General features: G+C 32.8%; 3 protein-coding genes and 1 long non-coding RNA gene across 10 annotated transcripts; 2 read left to right on the top strand and 2 right to left on the bottom strand.

Annotated features, from left to right (window-relative positions):
- Nucleotides 1-1,233: 1,233 nt before the first annotated feature.
- On the bottom strand, nt 1,234-3,036 carry LOC126877246 (adrenodoxin-like protein 2, mitochondrial). Its single transcript, XM_050640064.1, has 4 exons — nt 2,747-3,036; nt 2,233-2,345; nt 1,936-2,068; nt 1,234-1,568 (listed from the first exon to the last, which is right to left on the bottom strand). The coding sequence occupies exons 1-4, from the start codon at nt 2,893-2,895 to the stop codon at nt 1,478-1,480; spliced, it is 486 nt and encodes a 161-aa protein (XP_050496021.1). The 5' UTR covers nt 2,896-3,036; the 3' UTR covers nt 1,234-1,477.
- Nucleotides 3,029-5,806, top strand: LOC126877245 (survival motor neuron protein-like). 3 transcript variants are annotated; one of them, XM_050640062.1, is made up of 6 exons: nt 3,610-3,945; nt 4,014-4,093; nt 4,283-4,465; nt 4,591-4,705; nt 5,095-5,561; nt 5,630-5,806. In XM_050640062.1, the coding sequence occupies exons 2-5, from the start codon at nt 4,049-4,051 to the stop codon at nt 5,355-5,357; spliced, it is 606 nt and encodes a 201-aa protein (XP_050496019.1). In that variant the 5' UTR covers nt 3,610-3,945; nt 4,014-4,048; the 3' UTR covers nt 5,358-5,561; nt 5,630-5,806. The 3 variants fall into 3 exon arrangements, with proteins under 3 accessions (XP_050496020.1, XP_050496019.1, XP_050496018.1); XM_050640061.1 differs by having other exon boundaries at nt 4,014-4,102; XM_050640063.1 differs by lacking the exons at nt 3,610-3,945; nt 4,014-4,093 and adding an exon at nt 3,029-3,148.
- On the bottom strand, nt 5,726-10,059 carry LOC126877242 (katanin p60 ATPase-containing subunit A-like 2). Of its 5 annotated transcripts, XR_007694870.1 has the most exons (8): nt 9,477-10,059; nt 9,196-9,403; nt 8,863-9,052; nt 8,463-8,751; nt 8,108-8,276; nt 7,937-8,049; nt 7,531-7,730; nt 5,726-7,380 (listed from the first exon to the last, which is right to left on the bottom strand). XR_007694870.1 is itself a non-coding variant. In XM_050640054.1 (7 exons), the coding sequence occupies exons 1-5, from the start codon at nt 9,478-9,480 to the stop codon at nt 7,979-7,981; spliced, it is 723 nt and encodes a 240-aa protein (XP_050496011.1). In that variant the 5' UTR covers nt 9,481-10,054; the 3' UTR covers nt 5,726-7,380; nt 7,531-7,730; nt 7,919-7,978. The 5 variants fall into 5 exon arrangements, 3 of the variants coding, with proteins under 3 accessions (XP_050496011.1, XP_050496010.1, XP_050496012.1); XR_007694869.1 differs by having other exon boundaries at nt 9,347-10,055; XM_050640054.1 differs by lacking the exon at nt 9,196-9,403 and having other exon boundaries at nt 7,919-8,049; nt 9,477-10,054.
- An 8,664-nt stretch (nt 10,060-18,723) lies between these two features.
- Nucleotides 18,724-20,536, top strand: LOC126877251 (uncharacterized). The gene is made up of 3 exons (XR_007694879.1): nt 18,724-19,009; nt 19,073-19,224; nt 20,324-20,536. It is a non-coding gene; the product is annotated as an uncharacterized LOC126877251 (long non-coding RNA).
- Nucleotides 20,537-21,571: the final 1,035 nt, after the last annotated feature.

Genomic DNA, 21,571 nt, shown 5'->3' with positions numbered 1-21,571 from the left:
CTCATTAATATCGTAAAACTCGCGTTTACAAAGATCAGATCAGTGTACATAATATACAAAACAAATGCAGAATATATAAATATAGCACATACGTTCTGAATTATATTCGAATTGGGCAGGGTAACCAAGTGAAAATATGTAAATTTCACGATGTGTAATGTACACTTTATCGAACTTGTAAGTAGTGTAGAAATAGAATATTTTACACGTAACAAAATATACAAACGACAATACACAAGTTAAATTATTTGTTAGATCCATGTATAACAAGCATAGTACAAAAGTGTTTTAGCTTTATGTACTGGTAATTATGAGAAATACCAACTTAATAGATGTATTTGGTATGTACCTAGTTAAGAAAACAATAAATTATTCTGAACAGATAAAGCGTTTAGTAGCTTGTAAAGTATGAATTTTCGAAAACGTAAGTATTTTATATCTAAGTAGTTAAGAAACGCGAGCAAGGGAAATCAAACAAAGGAACAAAGTTTTTTTGTTTAAAAATATTTAATTTGTTGTTCTATTATCCGAGGTTAGAAGCGATAATGTACAAAATCTGAATAAATAAGATTCCTCAATATTATTGAATTTTAATTCTAGGGTAAAGTAATATATCCGCATATTTTATTTATATACAATATGTATAAATAATGATGTGATTTGACTAATTTTGTTGAAAGAATATTTGTACTTTTTACATAAAACTTCAGTCTTTTACAAACTTTCTTGTAATTAATAAACCAGTAAAAACAATATTAATAAAATCTATTAAAATTATAAACAAACTCATAAGTTTTAATTTTAGTCCTTAAAGGTTGAAATATTTTGCCCCAATGTCGAGACACTTGTTTCAATCCAAAACATTACTATACTGAATCGATAATGTTGCATGTGCCACGAAAATGATGATAGTGTCAGATAACTTGTTGTGAAACGAAAAAGCATTGCATGTACATTTCTGTTGTTTTGTTGACCATGAGTTTGATGATCTTTTAAACTTGCCCACAGCTAAGAAATCAAACAGTATATCTAAACGAAATTAATTTCAAATTATTTTTTAGGTTCTAAGCTTTTATCTAATCTTTCAGAAGTTGCAAAATTTATTCCACAAGAGTCTTTTTTATCATAACCAAGTACACATCTTAAAACCATTTAAGTCTTCCTTAGTAATTTCTTCTTATCTTTAATAGTAACGAAAATAATTTAGATGAACGTTTTAAAATTGACACCCTGTATATTAAAAATAAAAGATATATTTTCTTCATAATTGGATAGGCTTTTTACAATGGCAATGTACAAATATCAAAATTGCAATTATACTATATAACATATGTATATATATAAGCTTCACATTTAAACACAAGATTCTTTATTATATTTTTTTAATACCAATATTTTAATAATTATAACAAGGGTTTTTTAACAAGAGATGTATAACATTGTATACAAATTTTCAAAAACCTATAGATAATTTCAGTTATGCTCTTGCATCATTAATTGTTGATGGAACTCTTACCTCAATTCCATCTAGTTCCTTAGACATTACTATTTGACAGCCTAGCCGTGACCTGAAATTAAATATTATATAACTGAATATGTCAATAAATATATTTATTGCTATACAAATTAATACTAATACACAATAAGATTTCTATTTATCCATTTGAAAATCAACATTGTAAATATGCTAATTCCAACATAGATTCGTAATGATTATAGGGTCATAAATAAAAAACTATGAAAATTTATTATAATTTCAGTTTCGTAGTATTCAGAGATAGCGATTTGAAATTCTACATTGAGATGCAGATTTCGAAATACCCAATACTAACCTGTTTTTACATAAATTTACAAAGAAAAATTCACTTTATAAAATATTAAAAGGTAATAGAATTAATAATGTGAATGATTTGATACTGATTATTATGAACTCACGTATCTGTTAATTCATATGCTAAATCCAACATGTCTAATTCTTCATCTGTTGGTTTGTCAGGAAGTGCATCATAAACTTCTTTCGAAAATATTAAATGGCACGTACTACAAGTTAATGTTCCTTCACAAGCACCTATATCAATTATATTTTAATATTACAACATACTTATATAATAAAGTATCAAAAGTTAAAAATAATAAGAATATTAAACTCGATAAAAATGAAAATTTTCAAATATTTTCTACCTCAAAATTATTTATTTTAAATTAAGTAAATTATGCTTCTTTAAAACATACCATATCCATCTAAATCAATTTCATTATTTACTACTATGTCTAATATAGTATCTCCAACTTTCCCTTTTGCTTTGATTCTCTCTCCACTTGCTTTAACAAACGTTATATTTACTCTGAAAATAATATTTATGAAAGATAAAAATTATCTCAATATAATTATTTTCCTTATTTTTTGTGTTTCTTCAATTAATCTTCTCTTAATTATACCTTAATTATATGTATCACTTATGATAATAGAAATAATTTAAAAATAAGATATACTTGTCTTAATAATACATAAATAAAATTCGTATATCATATATTTATAACAGTGTTATATTTTTAGTTGTTCACTGTCAATGTTGTTCTTATTAATACTATGTTATTTTTCTAGATGTTATACTCCTACAAAGAGAAAAATTTCTTAGACATTATTATTAGCATTATTATTTTGACACCAATTTTATATTGGAAGGTAAGTACTGAAATTCTATTAAAAAAAGAAGGAAAGCACAAGAAAATTTGTATCACTTACTCTTGTTTTTCTGAAAGTGGTTGCGTGGTCGATATTCCTCTTGTTGCCTGCAAAAAGGGTAACGTTGTGTTGCTTGTATATTTTGAATAATTTGATGCAATACCGAGAATTGATCTCGAAAATTTTTGTAATTGATTTACTAACGCCATTCCACTGTCATAAATATCATGAGTATGGGACACCCTGACCGAACATCAGATAAGTATTGCGGAAAATATCAATTGTAGATCAATTGTACTTTGTACAGAAACTTTCACGGCATTCTTCGGCTGCTATACTGCCGACGTTCCTTTACTGTGATAGGTTATAAAACGGTTCCTAACACAAGTGACGTATCTCTACCGGACACGTGCTCTTCGGGCCACACGTTTTATGATACAAGACCAGCAAAATGATCAATATGTAATTTTACATATCTTACATTTTTTCCAAATGAAATATTGTTTTTATTAAACGTTTAAAACCTCAGGCAACATTTATTTCATCTGATTTCAGTTTTACAAATATATATCTATAATACATATCTGTATAAATTACGGTCTGGTTATATCAAACAGGGACCGACATTCGCTAGGGAAAACTGCCCAAAAATTGAATCGTAAAAACCAATATGAAAGACAACAAATTTCTCGTTCTGCGGAACAAATAGAAATGAGCAGAGTATCTTTATCTTTATCTGAGACATTCAAAGCGTATCACGCATACGCTAAACCTGAAGAAAACTTTCTTGTCTTCCATGTTCATTTTTCCCTTTTCATTTCCATATAGAAGAAACCATATAGAGGTTTCTTCTATATTTATTTATATGTTCGTGATTGATGCTATTGACAACATACAACTAAGGGGAAATACGAATAGTAATAAATAGATGTATAATTCATTATGCAATTTTATAGAATTAAATCTTATTTATCTTCAGATATAAAAACTATATTTACCAGCTGAAACACTAACGCATATGCAGTATAATATAATCTACTTAACAATCTCGTTTTAGTTATAATATGTGATTAATTCTTTTGCTATTTCGCTATAAACAGTTTTTTGTGCATACAATATTTTTTTATAGTATTCTAATATATTGTTAGATATTGTAAAGAAAGTAAAATACAGTTATTGAAGTGTGGGAACATTCAATGTTAACCTTGCTTCAAAAAATAATCTTTCGAATGAATGGGGAATAGATTTTTAGTATTATAGTTGGTATAATGTCATCATTGTTTACAATGTGTTAGAGTTAAAGAAATGAGACAAATTAATATTTCAGAAGCAAATTCAATATTTAAATGATGTTATTTTAAAATGGCAGATGATATGAATGTTCTTTTTATACGAGGAAATGGAAACGTATGTATGGTAATGGAAACGTAATGGTTTTAACATTATTTTAGTACAAGATCTTAGCATAATAGTAATTAACAGTATCCATTACCTTTTAGTCAATTTTTGAAAAATGACATATATGATAATTTGCAATAGTTTGATAATAAAATACTTGTATCGATATTAATAACGTATAATTTGCTATCTCAAAAGGATACAGACACAGCCAATGATAATGTTTGGGACGATAGTGCATTAATAGAAGCATATGATAAAGCAATAAATTTAGCAAAAGAAGAAGTTATCAAGCGAATGGGAATGGATGTTGGAAATTCTCAACCGAAAGAAAACCTACAAAATCTTAAGCAGCCTAAACACGCAAGTAAATTACACAAGGTTGTGATTTTGATAGAATATTACAAATTTGATACAGAATATTATTAAATATATTGATTAAGAAGCAAATTATTTTATTTTGCTATTTACTTATATTTATTTGTATACACATCTTTTCTCTATAGAAATGGATCATAGGAGCACCTTGTCGTGCAATATACTCAGAGGATGGAGAAATTTATGAAGCTATAATATCAAAAATTTACGAAAACAATGGCACATGTGTTGTAAAATTTGTAGGTAATACCTTTAGCATGATGGTTATGTCAATTAAGAAATGTACTAAAAATACATATATATATATGAAGTAAAGGCTTTCGCATAGTCTATCACAGTGTCATTCAGCAGGTTCTTAACTCGGCAGGAGTACCTGTCAATGTCTATGGAGAGACCCGTGGGATATAGGGTCATGAACCATAAACATGCATGTTACTTATTGTTCATTATTAGCTGCTTGGAATATAATTCTCCTCATTAGACGAGTGATTATTACTACATATATCAAGGCAAACATTTATACATATACATTTATGCACGGGAAATTCTAGTACATTGCCTGTAAGGACAGTAACTGAATGTCACTCAGCCATTCTATTAAATGACAAAAATTTCTTTTACTCTGTGTTTAGGCTATGGTAATACAGAGAAAGTCGAGTTGAGTTCTCTTTTAGAATCAGAAGGTTTGCAAAGTCAAATAGCACAACAAAAGAAAGCTTTGGAAGAGAAATTCAATGAAGAGAACGACGAGACTTGTGAGACTAATTTTTCTACAAATGTAAATTCGAAAAAATATAATGTAGAAAAAATGGATTGTGCACATCACTTCATATCGGGACCATCTTTCAATTCGATGACTGATATAATGCCACCTGCACCTCCTTTACCACCATAATTAATGGCCGAGTAAGTACAATTTAAAAATTCTAATGAAATGCTGAATACTTCTAATATTAATAAGTAATTTGGAATAAGTTTAACATTTTATTTGGAAAAAAAAAATACGAAATTTTAATAAAATGTACTAGATTACCAGATAATGATACAGACGCACTTTCAAGTATGTTGATGTCATGGTATATTAGTGGTTTTCACACAGGTAATTATTTCATATAAGTATTTTATTGTATATTAAATTTTCAATGGACTATGTTATTTCTTTTGTAGGTTATTATCATGGTTTGAAACAAGCAAGAAACAATCAAGAGAACAGGAAGAAGTGTTGATTATATCAATTTTTTCAATAACAATATAACGATAATATAAGATATAATAAAATATAAAACTCATTGTATTTATTTACTTCAATTATTTGAAATAAAGAACAGCTTTATTTTCATATAAGACTTTATTTTTTTAAAAATAATTACTAAGATAAGAAAAACTAAAAAACATATTTTTGATAAAATACACTCACATATATATGTCGGGTTATCATTAGGATTTAAGGCGCGTAATGATCCTTCGTTTGAATTAGCCATTGTTTTACGAAACAGAGAATATATTTACGCGAATAAACAAGATTTTACAAAATATTATGAATAATGAGTTTAATAAATAATAAGATTAACAAACGATAAGTTTAACTAATAATTAGATTAAAGATTAATAAGTTTAACGAACAATAAGAGGAACGAATAATATGTCTTACGAATAATGAATTTAACGTATAATGAGATTAACGATCGATAGGTTTCACGAATAATGAATTTAATTAACGCTATTAACAATGTTCCGGGGTTCAAACGAATCCACGGTCAACGGGATAACTCTTTACTATGTGTAGAATAATTTTAAACACAGAATACAATTGCTGAGACACTCGGTAAATTGCTCGATGTATCACTTTCCAAGGCGATCACACGAATGAATATCTGATGAAAATCTTTTTCGCTATCCGACTGCATTTGTTTGTTATATGCTCGCTGGAAACATCGAGAAGGTTCCAATCGTTGTTGCTAGGCAATTTCTGTCAAAAGTTTGTTGTATACTCTTTGGAAACATCGAGAAAGATTCAAACGCCGTTACTAGGCAGTTTCTGTCTGGAGATTGATTCCTAATACAACGTGTGTCCCATTATATCGACATCTCTAAAGTACAATTCTATGCGATTTCTAGGGAGAACAATACAACCGATCCACACCTTCGTCAGGCAAAACGTTTATCCCGTGACCGTGGCTACGTTCGGCAACCAGTTGTCACCTCGAACTCACTTTCGCTTTCACAAATATCAAACAATTACAAATGACAATTGCTTAATTACAGTTATGATAAAATCTAGGCTAAAGCATTAGAAGGCTTCCTCAAAATTGCAAAGGGAAGGCTCCGGTTTTCCTTTCATCTCCGACATATATAATACAAGGATATAATACAACCGAACATTTTAAACTTAGCCTATAGCGTGTGCGCGCACACACACGCACACACACATGACACACACGACACACATGCGCGCACACACATGCGCGCATACACACATGCACACACATGCGAATGATTTCTCGAACGATAATCCATTTATTTATATTTTTCAATATCTGTCATTACGATTGCGTATTTATTTGTTCCGCGTATCATATTTATCTATTTGCATAACTGTAGGTGACATTTTTTTTAACAATTTTGCTAATATTTCATAACTTTTTAATTCATATTTCAAAGTGGTAACAGGTGTTTCTTTCTTTTCAAGTCTCCTCCATATCGGGCTTATTTCTAGTAGCCACGCTTGCTTACAAAGCAATTTTATATCTGCACAAGAATATCTTTCAGTACATTTTACTATGTGGTTTACAATATCTGTATTTTCTAATAAGTGGTTGCTAAGGTATAATTTGAATATACCAAGTCGAGCAACTTCATTGGGTAATGATACGTATATTTGCTTTTCGAGACGCCTGAGTAAAGCTGCATCAATGCCCCTAATAACATATTTACAATAAATATTATCGTTCTATTATACTAATAATAATGAAGGAATACTTCAAACAACACAATAACATATTTGGAATTTGGAGAAATATTACGATATTTTCTACTTAGAAAACATTGAAATAACGTGATATACGTACCAAGGGGAATTAGTTGTAGCCAGAAGAACTACATTAGAATTCTCATTAGACACTAATCCATCCAATCTAGAAAGAAGTTCTGATCTGAATCTCTTTGCAGGTTCAGACAATATACAGTCTCCTTTATTTGTGGCGATCCAGTCAATCTCGTCGATAAAAATAATTGTAGGCGAATGACTATAGGCAAGTTCAAATAAAACCTGTTCAGTTTAACAAATGTATTATTCATTAAATATTATATTCGAAATTCCTTAAATTCATTGCCTCATCGCGAATATGATATCATTTCGTTTTCCAAACAACTATTCTATTTATATATAAATGACGAAAAATAAAAATTTTATACCTAGAATCTCTCCTTCATAGACAAAGGAACAAAGAAACTTACATAGACAAAGCAACTTACACGTATATACTTCTCGGAATCGCCTCTCCATTTGCTGACCAATCAGCTGGCAGTTATGTTAAAAAAGGTGCAATGGCATTCTGTCGCGACTGCCTTCGCTAACTTCGTTTTCCCTGTTTTGTATATTTCTTGTAAACACGTACAGAAATGAAAAGAATACGAGTATCTTACCTGTACCAGGTGGGCCGTACAGCAAAATACCTTTCCATGGGGAAAACGGGCCATCAAAAGAGATAGGATACTTAAGGGGATACACAACGGCCTCCTTAACAGCGGTTTTACATTCTTCTAGGCCTATAACGTCATCCCAATGTACATTTAATTTGTTTACTACGATCTCCTGTGACGATACAAAGATATACAAAGATAAAATGGCGTCTTCTCTATATTAAGTAAGCGTTACGTAATTTGATATTTGAAGCGTTACCGAAATCACGTCATCGTCGATATACGTTGGACGATTTATCGACGGGAATTTTATCGTTTAAAAGCTTTACGATACGTATATTAATCGAAAATAACTTACGCATGAGACGTCCTCAGCAATCTTTCGTAATTCCGTATTATCTGAATAAAGCTTTTCAATGCATTTCAATATCTTCGATTGCATGGATTGTTCCATTGGGACGTTAAATAGCTCTTCTGATGAACGTCCATCACTCTCATTGGGGAATATTGACGTCACTGTCATTGCGAGATTAATATGATTCGTATTGTCATCAGTTATCTTCTGCTGTAGATTCGTCTCTTTCACAGGCTCACTTCTCGCTTGTTTACTAAAAGATTTGGCTTTTGTCTCAATACTTCTACAAACACTGGATCATATTGTAATACGATACGTTGAATTTGATACGTTGAATACGATACCGTTGAATAGGATACACGTTGAATACCGTTTAATATCGTTAAATAATTTAAATTCTTACGTTTTGCTTGCATTTGTCACTTCCCTCGTCATTTCCCTTCCAGTTATTTTCTTACACAATATGGGATATTTTTGAAATTTCATCTTGTAATAATTTTCATACTCTGCAACGATAATTTCCAAATCGATGTTGTCGCAAACCCGATGTTCGGGAGATAGACGAGCTTCCCGGAATAATACATCGCTAACGTCTATATATCTAAAAAAATGTAGTTTTTAATTAATTATAGTTTTTAACTGATTAAAAATATTTTTCGCAATGACTGAACACTATAAGATAACCATCAAACAACTGTTTTATCTCTAGGTAAGACAGGCAAAAGAATGTATTTACTATATAAATCCTCGAAGATAATTTCTTGTCTTCTGCTCTTTAATTTCCAATTTTTAGATGGATAAGAATAATTTGAATTTATATTTCATATATTTGTTTATAACTAGTTAATCTACATTATCGATTGAGTTATTCTTAACTACTGAATTACCGATGTCGAATTTTCAAATTTGGTTTCGCCTTCTCTTTCCATGATGTCCACTGATTTCTATTTCGATTGGTCACTGACACTATTCAAAAGAATTGGAACTAGGAATATATTTTAATTATAATATACTCACCCATTGTGTTCCAAATAATCACATACAAGGTATAATATGTTCCGATGACGTTCCGAAATACGACTCTCCTCCTAATATAATTATTTTTTCATTACAATAATATAAGGTTTTTCATGTAATTTTTTGTTACATTTGCGAATTCAACGAGTTACACATGATTTTTCATGAAACACGAACGTTAAAAATATTTGATACAGCCTAATTATAAAAATTGTTAGAAGCAAAAGTCATAGATACTATGTGCGAGTATCGCATGAAACGAACAGCTATTAAGAGAACTGCAGCAATATTACAAATCAAATAACAAAACACACTCGTCTGTGACGTGGAAATTCTAAAATCTAAAATCTAGAATATTCCTTACCTTTTTTCGCAGATTATAAAATATCTTATTCATACTACCTTGCATCGATAAATCACCGTTCATAGTGACACTTTCAAATCGCCTATCGTTTCTCAATGGATACGAGAATTTCCGTTTATTACTTTAAAAACAACCCGTCCATTACGTTTCTCTTAAAAAATTCTTTCAACTCCGTTGAAAACCGAGCATCAAACAAGAGACAAACGATTTGTTGCCATGGAAATGTTTGGTTCACACATAAGCAACGCACAAATATAATGATAGAATAGCTGAGTGTGTGTACTGTATAGTAAGATGGATGCAACATGGAAATAGAAAGAGAACACCATGTATAGATACTTCCTGTCCTTGTTTAATCAGGCATGCACACTAGTGGACACTGACGCTGCTCGTATACCGCTGTTACATATTTCCTGTACAAGTGCGCGTCAATAGACAAGGACGGAACATCCTCTCTCTACTTCTCTATCGCGTTTTTAGTTCGCTCACGCGCTCTGTACTTATATCTATTACATTTCCACCATAAGCAGCGGCCGTGCAGTGACTTACAAAAGTTCCGAACGGTTCCATCCTGGGCGGACGGTTAATTGCGTTCGGTACTTCGAGGCAGGAAGGTGAGTACAGAATCGCTCCTCTTAGTACTCTTATTAGAAGTGTTATCATCGAATATAAGTTTTTTCAATAAATTCTTATCGTTTTACAATCTTTCTAGAATACAATGACGTCAGCAATCGATCATTTTCGCGAATTTATTGTAAATTAATTGGGGGAATATCTGGAGTTCTTTATCGGTTTCGACTGTAAAATCAGCAACTATTCGAATTTTTCATTCATAATTGTGACATTTTCGACTCTTCCGTTGTCAAGACCCACTTGAGAGATTTTTGGCACGTTCCATCACCCTTGTTAAACGAGTGCACATTGGTGGATATATTGATTTTAAAAACCAATACGTGAACGAGGTTTATTATCTCACTGGGACAAAGAAATCCGTTTTATTCGCGAATTTTCCGTGTTTCTTCTTAATTTTCGTGAGTGTCTGGCGCGGAACATTATTTGAATGAACTTTTCATCGTTCAGATTATATTTCGCTTAAAAAGATTGAAATTGATGTCGAGAAGAAATGAAACAAGGTGCTCGGGCATTCCATCGTTTCCCGGGGAAAGAGAAATATGAAAAAAACGGTCGTTCTTCCTTCTGCCATTTTCGTCCATTACCAAAATGGTATGACCCAAATGTCCCGGGCCGTGAATCAATCAAGCGAATTTTGAATAATTTTTGAATAATATCCAGTTAATAATTTGTGAAACAAATTAATTTCATTTTATTGTTGGAAACAAATTAGTTGGATTTTTCTTTCTTTAACAGTTTTCGCCGGAGTTGACCTGACGTGCTACTTCAGTTTCCATCTTCGCTTCTCGAAGCTTCCAACGTCCTTGGTGTTGGAGTCTCCTTGCTCAGGTGAGTACATAGCTTCTAGATACTCGTCGCTGTTCATCCCTACGAGCCTCTCGAGCTTTAGTTGTCAATTGTTATCGTTAAAGGAAGAGAAGCTGGCGACAGATGTTATCGAACAAATCGTTTGTTCTCGAAAAGTTCGAACTTGTTCGTTGCGTTTGAATATATATGGACGGACGCCATTTTTCATGACATCTTCATGATTTGTCATGTCGTGAGTATAGCTTCTGACTACCATATGTTTGTGATTTATGTGAAATTTGACCACTATACCGTGATAGAAAAATATTTCCAATGAATTATAAATATTTTACATTGTGAATTATAAATATTTGTTACAAATTATATCGTACTTGAGGTGAAAATGAACCATATATCTGCTTATGGAATACGAGGTAGTAAATCATTCGAAACATAATAACGATTAATTAAGCACATATACAATAACGTTTACGAATGAATATTGCGAATTATTGTATGGCTTTAATGCGGTATTTAATGTTTTGATTGCGGTCTTTGAAATGGTATCATAGGTGCTGATATAATATCGCGCGAAAAAGGAAAGACCAGTGGTTAATATTGCAGGTGCACCAGTGCGTTGCGCTCGTCGGGGGTGGTTTTGACGCCGGTGCCGAGGAGAGACGCAGAACGTGTTCGATCGACCCGCGAACGTAGCCCGTGCTCATACTGCGACAGAGTTCGTTTCAGTTAGGCTCAGTCGCTGTTTGTCCGTCGACAGCGTATAGTCGCGTCGGCCTACGATTCCTTTTTTCTTCTTGTTTCTTGCGAACTCTCTCGCAACAGCCGTTCTATACGTACGCCGCCAGTATATCGCGTGATCATCGTTCCCGTTGCTTCCCTTACCCTCTCACGTCCTTCGAAGAAGACCACCCTTTGGTTTTTCCTTGTTTGGAGGGAATTCATCGCTCGGACACATGGACTGCGAAGCACGAGGGTTGATCGAGGCATCAGCGTGATGTACTTTTCAGGTTTCATATTTTCTCTATGATACTTTCTAAGGAGAATTTGAAAGATATACATTTTTAGGAAATAAAGGTTTTTATGGAGTCATCGATAGGTTAGAATTTAATTAACTCTCTTATAACAGGTATTCCAATTTTTTAATATATAAATTTAGTTTCCTCTATGGTGTTAGAGAACATAATGCGGGCATTTTATGATATAACGAATATATTCGTATATATTTTAGTTTATTCATTCGTCAAATTTCCCTAGTAGGCCGGCCTGCAGCTCACATGCAGCACTTAGTAAAAATTTGTTTTGTTAGAGGTTGGCCATTCTTCTTGCTATAAAAATATCGTGAAGTCATATCATATTGTAATATCGGAAAATAAGGATAGAAATTTTTTCCCGATTACTTACAATTTATTAATATTAAACTGAATATACAGATATAAATTGGACAGAGAACGATATTTATTTAACGGAACTAAATGCAATACTCGTATCTATATCAAATAACTTTACAGTTATTTGATCACTCTCGTCACAACGAATCTAACACACACACTCTCTCTCTAACAACTCTATCAATTCTCACGACTCTACTCTTCGACGACTCGAAACCTCTAACGACTCTACTCTTCAACGACTCGAAAACTCTAACGACTCTACTCTTCAACGACTCAATTAGCTCTAACGACTCTACTCTTCAACGACTCAATTAGCTCTGACTCTCGCAACACACTCGCTTTTCGACTCGCATACTCTGACCTCTCGGTCATCGCTCCTTGAACCCGAAACCGTCCTTCTGCTCTAACCTTGTTTCTTGTTTTTCTCATGTCTCTGTAAGAACTAGGTGACTTTAGTCACATAGGCGCTCTTAAATGTAAACGAACCACAGAAGGACGACGTACACGGTTTTTTCTATTTTCAACCGATCTCTAATTCAAATTTATTCTACGATATTACAATATGATAAAGCACCTTCTGAAAGCTAGATGCTCGATAACGAGCCTAATGATTCTCGGTAGTTTGTAATGTCAAGCTTTGAATTGGCGAGATCGCTCTGCTGTCAGATCGCCGTCCAGCGGTGACCACATTCTTTAACCACGTTCAAGAGGTATATCACGCTACAGAAACCATCAAAGAGTTTGCAAGTTAGTTGCCTTTTAGAAGTGGGGCAGTTGGTTGTTACATGTAATCCGTAGTTGCTGGCTGTTCTCCTTAGTCGCCATACATCATAGAGACGACAGTTATAGTCGCCAGTTGTCCTTGCTAATGGTTGCTTGTTGTCGCTAGTTAGTTCTCGTTATCGTTATGTATTCCATCAATCACGCGAAATTTAACGTATGGGATTTTATTCTTCTTTATTCTTTCTGTAGGGAGATTTTTTAAGACGAGGAAAATATAGAATATTTCAAGACGACGGTAAGGTTTGAATTTAAGTAACTATTTTATGATACAATAAAGTGGAAAAACGATTTAATTTTATAAAGTTTAAGGTAATTTTTTAAAAAACTTCGAATTTAAAAGATTCAAATAGATATCTTAAACGTAATTAAACCCTCCATATCGTAAGAAATTAAATGAAACTGCGCAACAAAGTTAATACATTTAATGTATTATTTTAAACATTTATTTAAAAACATTTATTTAAAATTTAAGTGTAGGCGTTGACGCGCGCGCGCCATTCGAAGCATTTGTCAGTTCGTTACATCCGCGGTAAAAGTTGTAACTACGAAGAAGCTTAACATATGGTGCGTCTCAAGACGACAGTAAAAAGTATTAAGAGATTTTTCGAGATTTTTTCTTTTAAGTTTCCAAGTACTTTTTCTATTTAACTTCTTTTTTTTGCATTTTCTCACAATATTCGATAAATAGAGACGAAATATGACAGTTCTTAGTTCGGGGATTTATTGGTTCGAAAGTTACTTCAAAAGTGTTTCTGGAGTTCGTGCGGTTAATACTTTTAAACTACTGAGTACGACTTATTCCGTATGGCTGGACAAATCTTTGTTGATACTGTAAGCGTAACTGGTCCGGATATTGTCTTGTGGAGATAGAAAAATACACGAAGTATTGATTGAACTACATATTTTTTTAATTCTTTTTTAATTCTTTTAGTTCTTCATATATTGATAATAGAACGATATTCCGCTACTTTGAGCACAATATAGTAATGTTTAAATAAATAATAAAATTTACGCATTTCGTCTTCATGCGTCGATAAGAAAATGCAAAAAAAGTTAAAGAAAGATGATGCGCAGACGCTAAGTTTAGTCAGCAATAATATTTAAAACCTCTAAAATATATTGTACACATTTATTTGCAAATAAGCTCAATGAAATTAAACTGTAACTGTGTTTCCAATAATGTCTTCGATGTATTGCTCGCCATTGTGTCGGATTAACAGCTCTAAGTGATCGACCTTAATCACTAAATGGCGGCCGTGATTCAGTGGTATAGCTTTACATATGACGGACATCGCAGGCGCTTGTAAGACGTCCATTGTGAAACGTTTCCAATAGCACCGTTTATGTGATGGTGAAATCTGAATATATATATCGCTGAAATATATATCGCTTATCACTTGAGTCTGACACGATCGTTTTTAAATAGAATCACAATTTTTTATTCTTTACAAAATCAGTCTTTAAAGATTATGTGCAAATAAAATAGATAAATAGATAAATGGTTGTAGAAACTTATAAAACAGATATTACAAGTATATCTAAATAAATGATATATTTATAAATTGTAATATTTGATCTAAAGTTTAAATAAATAAAAGAGATACTCGTGACTTACAATAAACGTATTTTTTTTCAATTTTTAAACAAAGCAAAAGTGGATAACAATTTTTCAAAATGTAAAAATCAACACAATGGTTGGTTTCTTTAATTAATCAATAACGTTTAAAGTTAATTAATGTCCAGAGTGGTTTGTACATTTTGTATTTCGCCGTATTTCAACGTTCGATGTGTAAATAGAACTTGATGCCTGAAATATCGAAAAAATAATTAAATCCGATCGTTCCGTCGAATTTGCAAATTGTATACTCGTGTAAAATCGAGTGCGCTTGTGTATGCTGATACGAAAAGTGGTAGTATATTTTTCTTTTTTCGATTATCGTTATCACTTTTTGTGTGGAAAAATTAATTCCGTGAAATGGAAGTGCAATCAATACGGCTTATCACGAAATAATAGCACGGCTTATAACGACGGTACATATTGGTATTGACGTCAGCTTCACAAAATTTCTCGAGTATCGCGGTCGACTATTTGGGTTAAGAATTCATTTTCAAGGTTCTACAAGCACGAGTATCTTATGGATATGAAATTTTCAGTGTACATTTTAATAACCATATTCCATATTGCATGCTGCGGTCCAAGAAAAATCCGCAGTTAATATTCTGCTAATCCCTGCTGCTTTTAAAGACCATAAGTAGTCGTCCGTAAGGTTTAAAAGATTTCGAGTAGATTTGTATTACGTATTTTATCTTCTAATTTTTAAAGAGAGGGTCGTGTTTAATTAATTGAAAATGACGAAACTGTAATGGAACATTATTATCAAATATTAAACGTGGTTTCATTGGGTACTTTTATGGTCTTTGCGAGATATATATGTATTATACGTTGCTATTAGCAACGCGTAGCGATGAACGATGGAGAGCAGTACCTTCGTTATCTCGTCTCGGTTGTGTACATATCAGTAATGCACAGTACTCGTACTAAATATCTTACAAATTCCATACAGATTTTCAGATTAGTTTCGAATAATACCAACACGACCATGATAGTCAACACTATGCATAATACACTCCTAAAATGTTTCTACAAATATATTTGTCCGAATATTTTTGTCAGCTACTATATCCTAACCACGATTTATTAAACAATATATAGATTTAAAAAAGAATATATAACGATATTACTTGTTTAGGCTAGATTGGTTTAACTTGTATAGTTTTAGTAACTGTGTAAGATCAAACAAGAACTTATCGTTAGTTTGGCGAGATTTGATTACACGAAGCAACATAATTGCTTTGAAACTCAGGACAGAAAACAATGTCAACCGGTAGACGCGTTTGTCTGGTGAACGTGTAACGCGTGAATAATAGATAGCGACAATCACGCGAACGCTAGTTACAGCTGACTTGGCTTACATTGTAGCATTCAAACTAGAGTATACGAGCCATAAGCACTATTGAAAGTTCAAAGGCCGACTAGTGAGCTTCATCCTATCTCATTTTTTAATCAGGCGATGGATCGACGAATCGTATTGATTTCGAGGATTATTATAGTTCTGTGGAAATTTTAAAGCGTGGTTTGTCTAATCTTGTCTCGTTAGCTACAGACTCTTTGGCGAGCAGCCTGAAACTTGATCCAGTTTCGAGAAAATGAAAAATTCGTTTCTTCTCTTTGCTTCCCTGTTCCTTCTTTCCTCCTTTTTCCTTTTTTACATCGCGTTAAGACCCGTTAAATAATATTGACTGCCGTGGACGCTGGCTGAGAAGTGCACTTTATAACTAGCTTTAAAATCACTGACGTCGATGAGGACAAAGGTAAGTTAGAGGGTCATTTATCTGAGCTGGTGTTATTCGACCTGAACTCTGCAGCTTTTCAGAGCTTCTTTCGTTTTTCTTTTAAGAGCAGAGATGTTAACTGGTCTTTTGTTACGTGTAAGAAGTATGTACTAAAGCTTATTTAGCACCAATTGGTTGCTCAAAGTCGAGATATACATACCTATATTATATTAATACGTTACAGAAGATTACGCGTTAGTTAGCTTATGAGAATTTATAGTGTGTCACAGATCACAAAAGCAGAATGACTACTTTTTCATAAACGATATATGTATATGAATTGAAAGTTTAACTATTACGCCACATACTTCTCTCGATAAACGTCGTCGAGTGCATATTGTTAAAGAATATTAGCCATTTGAATTAAATAGTTTCGAAGATACTAATGCTTCTGTGAAGTTTTTGCAGGCTGTTAATTTTTTATTGAGATACTACAAATTTTGAATAACTTCGATTAGAAATAAAAATCACATTACATTAACGCGTAGAATGTAACGTAACGTAGATAATGTAAATTATTACTTTCTTATAAAACGAAAGAAACTCTTGGAACAACCTAATATTTCTCTACTACGACGCTTCTACAGTGTTAAAATATTTGATAAAAATGTTAAGAAATTCTAATATTGATTTAAGCGTATCGATTTATCTGCTCTTCATATTTGATCAAACAGAAATTGTTAATTATGATTTCCACTTAAAAGCGGATTGCATATTATGAGGATAAATTATCAAATTCATCTCTAATATACACATTAGAGAATCATTCATAGCCGCAATCCTGTTTACCGCTAACATTCCTGGTACTCAATAATTCATTAGGTGACTGCTTTAGCCGCACAGAATACACCTGTAAATAATTAATCGCCATTAATATTCCATCGACTTTTGAAAATCCCTCATGTGATCTATTTCATGCGATGAGAATATGTATAAATTGAGATTGCGATCGACCATCCTCAGTCGGATAAATCGAGTGATTCAAATTATAACACAAAAAAAAGTTAAAACTAGTTACATTATCTTTTTCAATTTTTATGTATTATTTGGCGGAAGAAACTTTGGTAATTGGTAAGTAAAGTTCACCTCCTTAATGTTAATGATTTTAATATGTTATTAAGCTCAAAGTTCTAAGGAATTTTCTATATATATACATATACATAACTGTGTGCGTATATATATAATATACGTATAACAGCCAAAGTTCAGCTCTCAAGTGTACGCAAAACTTTTATGTTCATTTTACGCTATACCAGTATGTTTCATGAATTTGTTTGCTAACAGTATCGAAACAAATAACAAGCAGAGGACGAGCTATTCATGAATTGTTTTGCCAGCGTGTACGCTCCCAATATTTTCTATTTGAGAAAACATACTTGTTGCCATTGCAACTACAAATATTTTTACAGTCGACGCTTTTGCCGTGAGTCATTGGCTAACATGTAAAATCGAGAAAAAACATGGTTTATTGTGATGGAAATGTGGAAAACCGCAAAACCGATATAGAAGGGAAAATAAAGGAAAGGAAGGTAGGGATAAGTAGAAGCTTGGGGCCAAGTTTAATTCACTGAAACCGAGCTGCTTGTATTATCACAAAACAAAATTGCCAGTACGTCATTTCCGTACTCTCGTCCTCGCGAAAATGGTTTTGCTCGTGAAGAAAAAAACGAAGAGACAGGGAAGAGAGGAAAAAGCAAACGGAGAGCGCTTTTAAAAAGCTGGCGAACCGTGTGTTACCACAACGAGACACGCGGTGCTATTTGTCGCTTTAAATTGTGTCGCAACTCGTTTTTGAGATCTTTGCCAGGGACGCGTTAAAACACGCTGCAAATATATTTCTGGCTTTTCTGGGGTTTAACTGAAATATGGCAAATAACGTTGTAAAACATATGTACTTATGACTTACAGAGTAATTGAGTGTACAAAATATAATAGCCAGCGATTTAGGGCTTTAAAAGATCAAAAGAAAAGAAAAGAAAAGAAGAAAGATAATATGTTGCGGCAGTTTAAGTCGATCTAAGAAAATAGATAACGGGAGGGGAGAAGGGCAAAGCTAGTTAATTTGGAAAGAATCCAAGCGTCAATTTCAAGCATTTACAGAGAATCAAGCGGGCTGGTTAAAGTCGTGAGTTGAGCAATTATCCCGCGTTAGGTTCAATCAGGTTAGTCCCACGCGAAATTGATCCAACCATGCGAAAACGAGTGTATTCTGATTTCTGTCGCAGATACTTCTGGCTAGTGCACTTCTTTTACGCTTCTCATCGCGATTTTTAACGACTAACGAAGATGTACGGCAGTCTGACCGTCTACATGAAAATGATCATGATTGCGGTCTGTGTACCGCCTGCCCTTCTTTATGTTCTTCCGTTAAAGACTGGTAAGTTGATACTGATTAATTATGCGATCGAAATCCTATATAATGGCTACAAAAAATATTTGCATCATTATTCTCGTTTCCTAATGAATCGCTGTTTTAATCAAGTTTTATATTGCATCAAATTTCTGTAGTTACACGAAAGTACTAAATTATAGAAAACTTGATATACACGGATTTAATTAATTGATAAATTAGTCAATATATAGGCATTATTATTTATTATATTATATATTATAGGCATTATATATTAGTAATGTATATATACACTTTTGAATTTTAGCTTTCTATTATTCTTATATCCTTTAAACGTCATTTCAAGCTACAAGCGACTTTAACTCAAATAGCTCGATTTCAAGTTCTAACGTATACTGTAAAGCACACTTGCGAAGTGAAACAGTAAACACGATATGAAAACTCTCTCCCCAGTAAGAAATCGAATATCCAATTTCAATCGTGCTTCATCGATGAAGCATCAATGCTACGTAGAAGCATCGTGGCAGCCGCAATGCGGATCCGTTGCGGATTCGAACAAAAATTTCCTGGCACGATCGTTTTCGTAACGCTATTAACCGTTTCAGTATCAGGGATGTTTTAAAAATCCGTATCGGATTGTACCATGAAGCGCAATAGCGCTTCGTTTATTTATTTACGAGAAGTGCCGATCAACTCGATTGCACTGCTCTTTTTTTTTGTCGAAACATACCGTTCAACGCGTTCACGCTTCACTTCATCAGTTATATCAGAAACGTTACACTAAAGAGTCAAAAGGTTGCCAAATATTCGTGCTTTACCTTTTGTTTGTGTGACGTTCTGTAATTGGTTTTCCAATTCAAGAGGTAATTTATACATTAGTTTTTTCTTTATTTGGTTTACGATTATTTGAAAGAAAAGTAATTACGAGAGGAAACTCTGATAGACTAGCGGCAAGCTACGTTCGGAACCGAGCGCGTTGTGAATTGACAATCGTAACCAAACATCGCGACACAGTTCACCACACTAGCGTACAGCATGATCACGCTGAGTGGCGTTGAAACGGTTAACGTAACTGCGCGTACGACCGTCGAATGGCAAAGATATTCAAGCTGAGAATCGTTTTCAGATGCTATAAACAACAGCTGTGCTGACTTTCAAGGAGAAACCATTCGACATAATCTTACGTTTGAGCCGGGACCTTCGGTTTGCAGTTTCTGCGTCTGCTATAATTCGAGGCTGAAGTGGTGCCAGTCGATCGTATACGACCCGCCCGTAGTGAGTATATGCTCATTACTTAAACACTTAACACAACCAGAGAGAAACTAAAGCACACCGTTAACGCTTGCATGCTGGTCGTTAAAGCACATGCTACGCGAATAGGGTACACAACGATTCATCTAACTTGCCTTGAATTACTTTTACAAAGAGAAACATGGACAGGAATAATTTTTTGTTACGAGTCGTTTAATTTATTCGTTCGTTAGAACGATTGGTCTGACAAATTCAAAGTCTTGTTCCGTATAAATATTTTTAAACAAGTACGTCATAAGCTTTGTATATTTTTTTTATCGCAACGAAACTGTTCAGAGAAATGTTGAAATTATTAATTACAAAAGAAGACATTTACGTTGTAAAAATGTTAGCGAAAACATTTGTGAAAAAGTTACTTTGTTATAAATTCTACAAAAAGAAATATTGAAAACCACGCCCCATTTATTCAGTTGCACGTATGAAAAGTATTTTGCATTCGCGCAAAAAAATCCCTTAAGGATACATATTTTATAATAATTGGAGTGTCAAAGTTATTACGCGGATTGGCGTATACGTGCCTTTTAATGAAACTAGGTTATTCATTTGTTATTCGTTCCTAACTTTCAACTTTATGATTTTTGCGGAATAAAATTTTATATTCCGGTTCAGTTTATAAATGATTCATTTTGAATTTAATAAAATTAGAGTTACAGCAGTGCAATTTAACAAAGAACAAATAATCATTTGTACTTTATTAAAATGTTCTTTTAGCGTCTCGTTTTAATATTTCTCTAATAATATTTTGTTAATCGTTATATTTAAATGAAGGTTTTCAAAGCAGAGACGTACATTAACGTAGGAAATGGACGTACATTTATAATGAGAATTCAGAAGCAAAAATATTTCATACAAAAATAAATATTCCCCATGTGTAAATAGCTACGTTATGACTTTTATATGTATCTAACGTTTTTCCATGCAAGGTAACGTATATTTGCTTCTTCGCTTCTTCGCTTCTGAGTAGTAAAACCTGGCATTCATGAGGCTGATAGGTAGTTACGCGCTGACAACGAAAAACATAAAATGAATAAAAAACATGAGCCATCCTATAAAAAAAATAAAA

This window comes from Bombus huntii, unplaced genomic scaffold (genome assembly GCF_024542735.1).
Source record: "Bombus huntii isolate Logan2020A unplaced genomic scaffold, iyBomHunt1.1 ctg00000137.1, whole genome shotgun sequence".
Classification (NCBI taxonomy): Eukaryota; Metazoa; Arthropoda; class Insecta; order Hymenoptera; family Apidae; genus Bombus; species Bombus huntii.
Note: the sequence above shows the minus strand (reverse complement) of the source record. Positions and strands in the feature narration are given on the sequence as shown.

Coding starts and splice junctions, on each gene's coding strand:
- LOC126877245 (XM_050640061.1), top strand. CDS start 4,049: ATGGCAGATGATATGAATGTTCTTTTTATACGAGGAAATGGAAACGTA. Junction 4,103..4,282: donor GAAATGGAAACGTATGTATG/GTAATGGAAACG, acceptor CTATCTCAAAAG/GATACAGACACAGCCAATGA. Junction 4,466..4,590: donor ACGCAAGTAAATTACACAAG/GTTGTGATTTTG, acceptor TTTTCTCTATAG/AAATGGATCATAGGAGCACC.
- LOC126877242 (XM_050640054.1), bottom strand. Junction 8,752..8,862: donor GTGACAAATGCAAGCAAAAC/GTAAGAATTTAA, acceptor AATATGATCCAG/TGTTTGTAGAAGTATTGAGA. Junction 8,050..8,107: donor GTACGGCCCACCTGGTACAG/GTAAGATACTCG, acceptor TATACAAAACAG/GGAAAACGAAGTTAGCGAAG.
- LOC126877246 (XM_050640064.1), bottom strand. CDS start 2,895: ATGGCGTTAGTAAATCAATTACAAAAATTTTCGAGATCAATTCTCGGT. Junction 2,069..2,232: donor AATTGATTTAGATGGATATG/GTATGTTTTAAA, acceptor TAATTGATATAG/GTGCTTGTGAAGGAACATTA. Junction 1,569..1,935: donor GCATATGAATTAACAGATAC/GTGAGTTCATAA, acceptor ATTTAATTTCAG/GTCACGGCTAGGCTGTCAAA.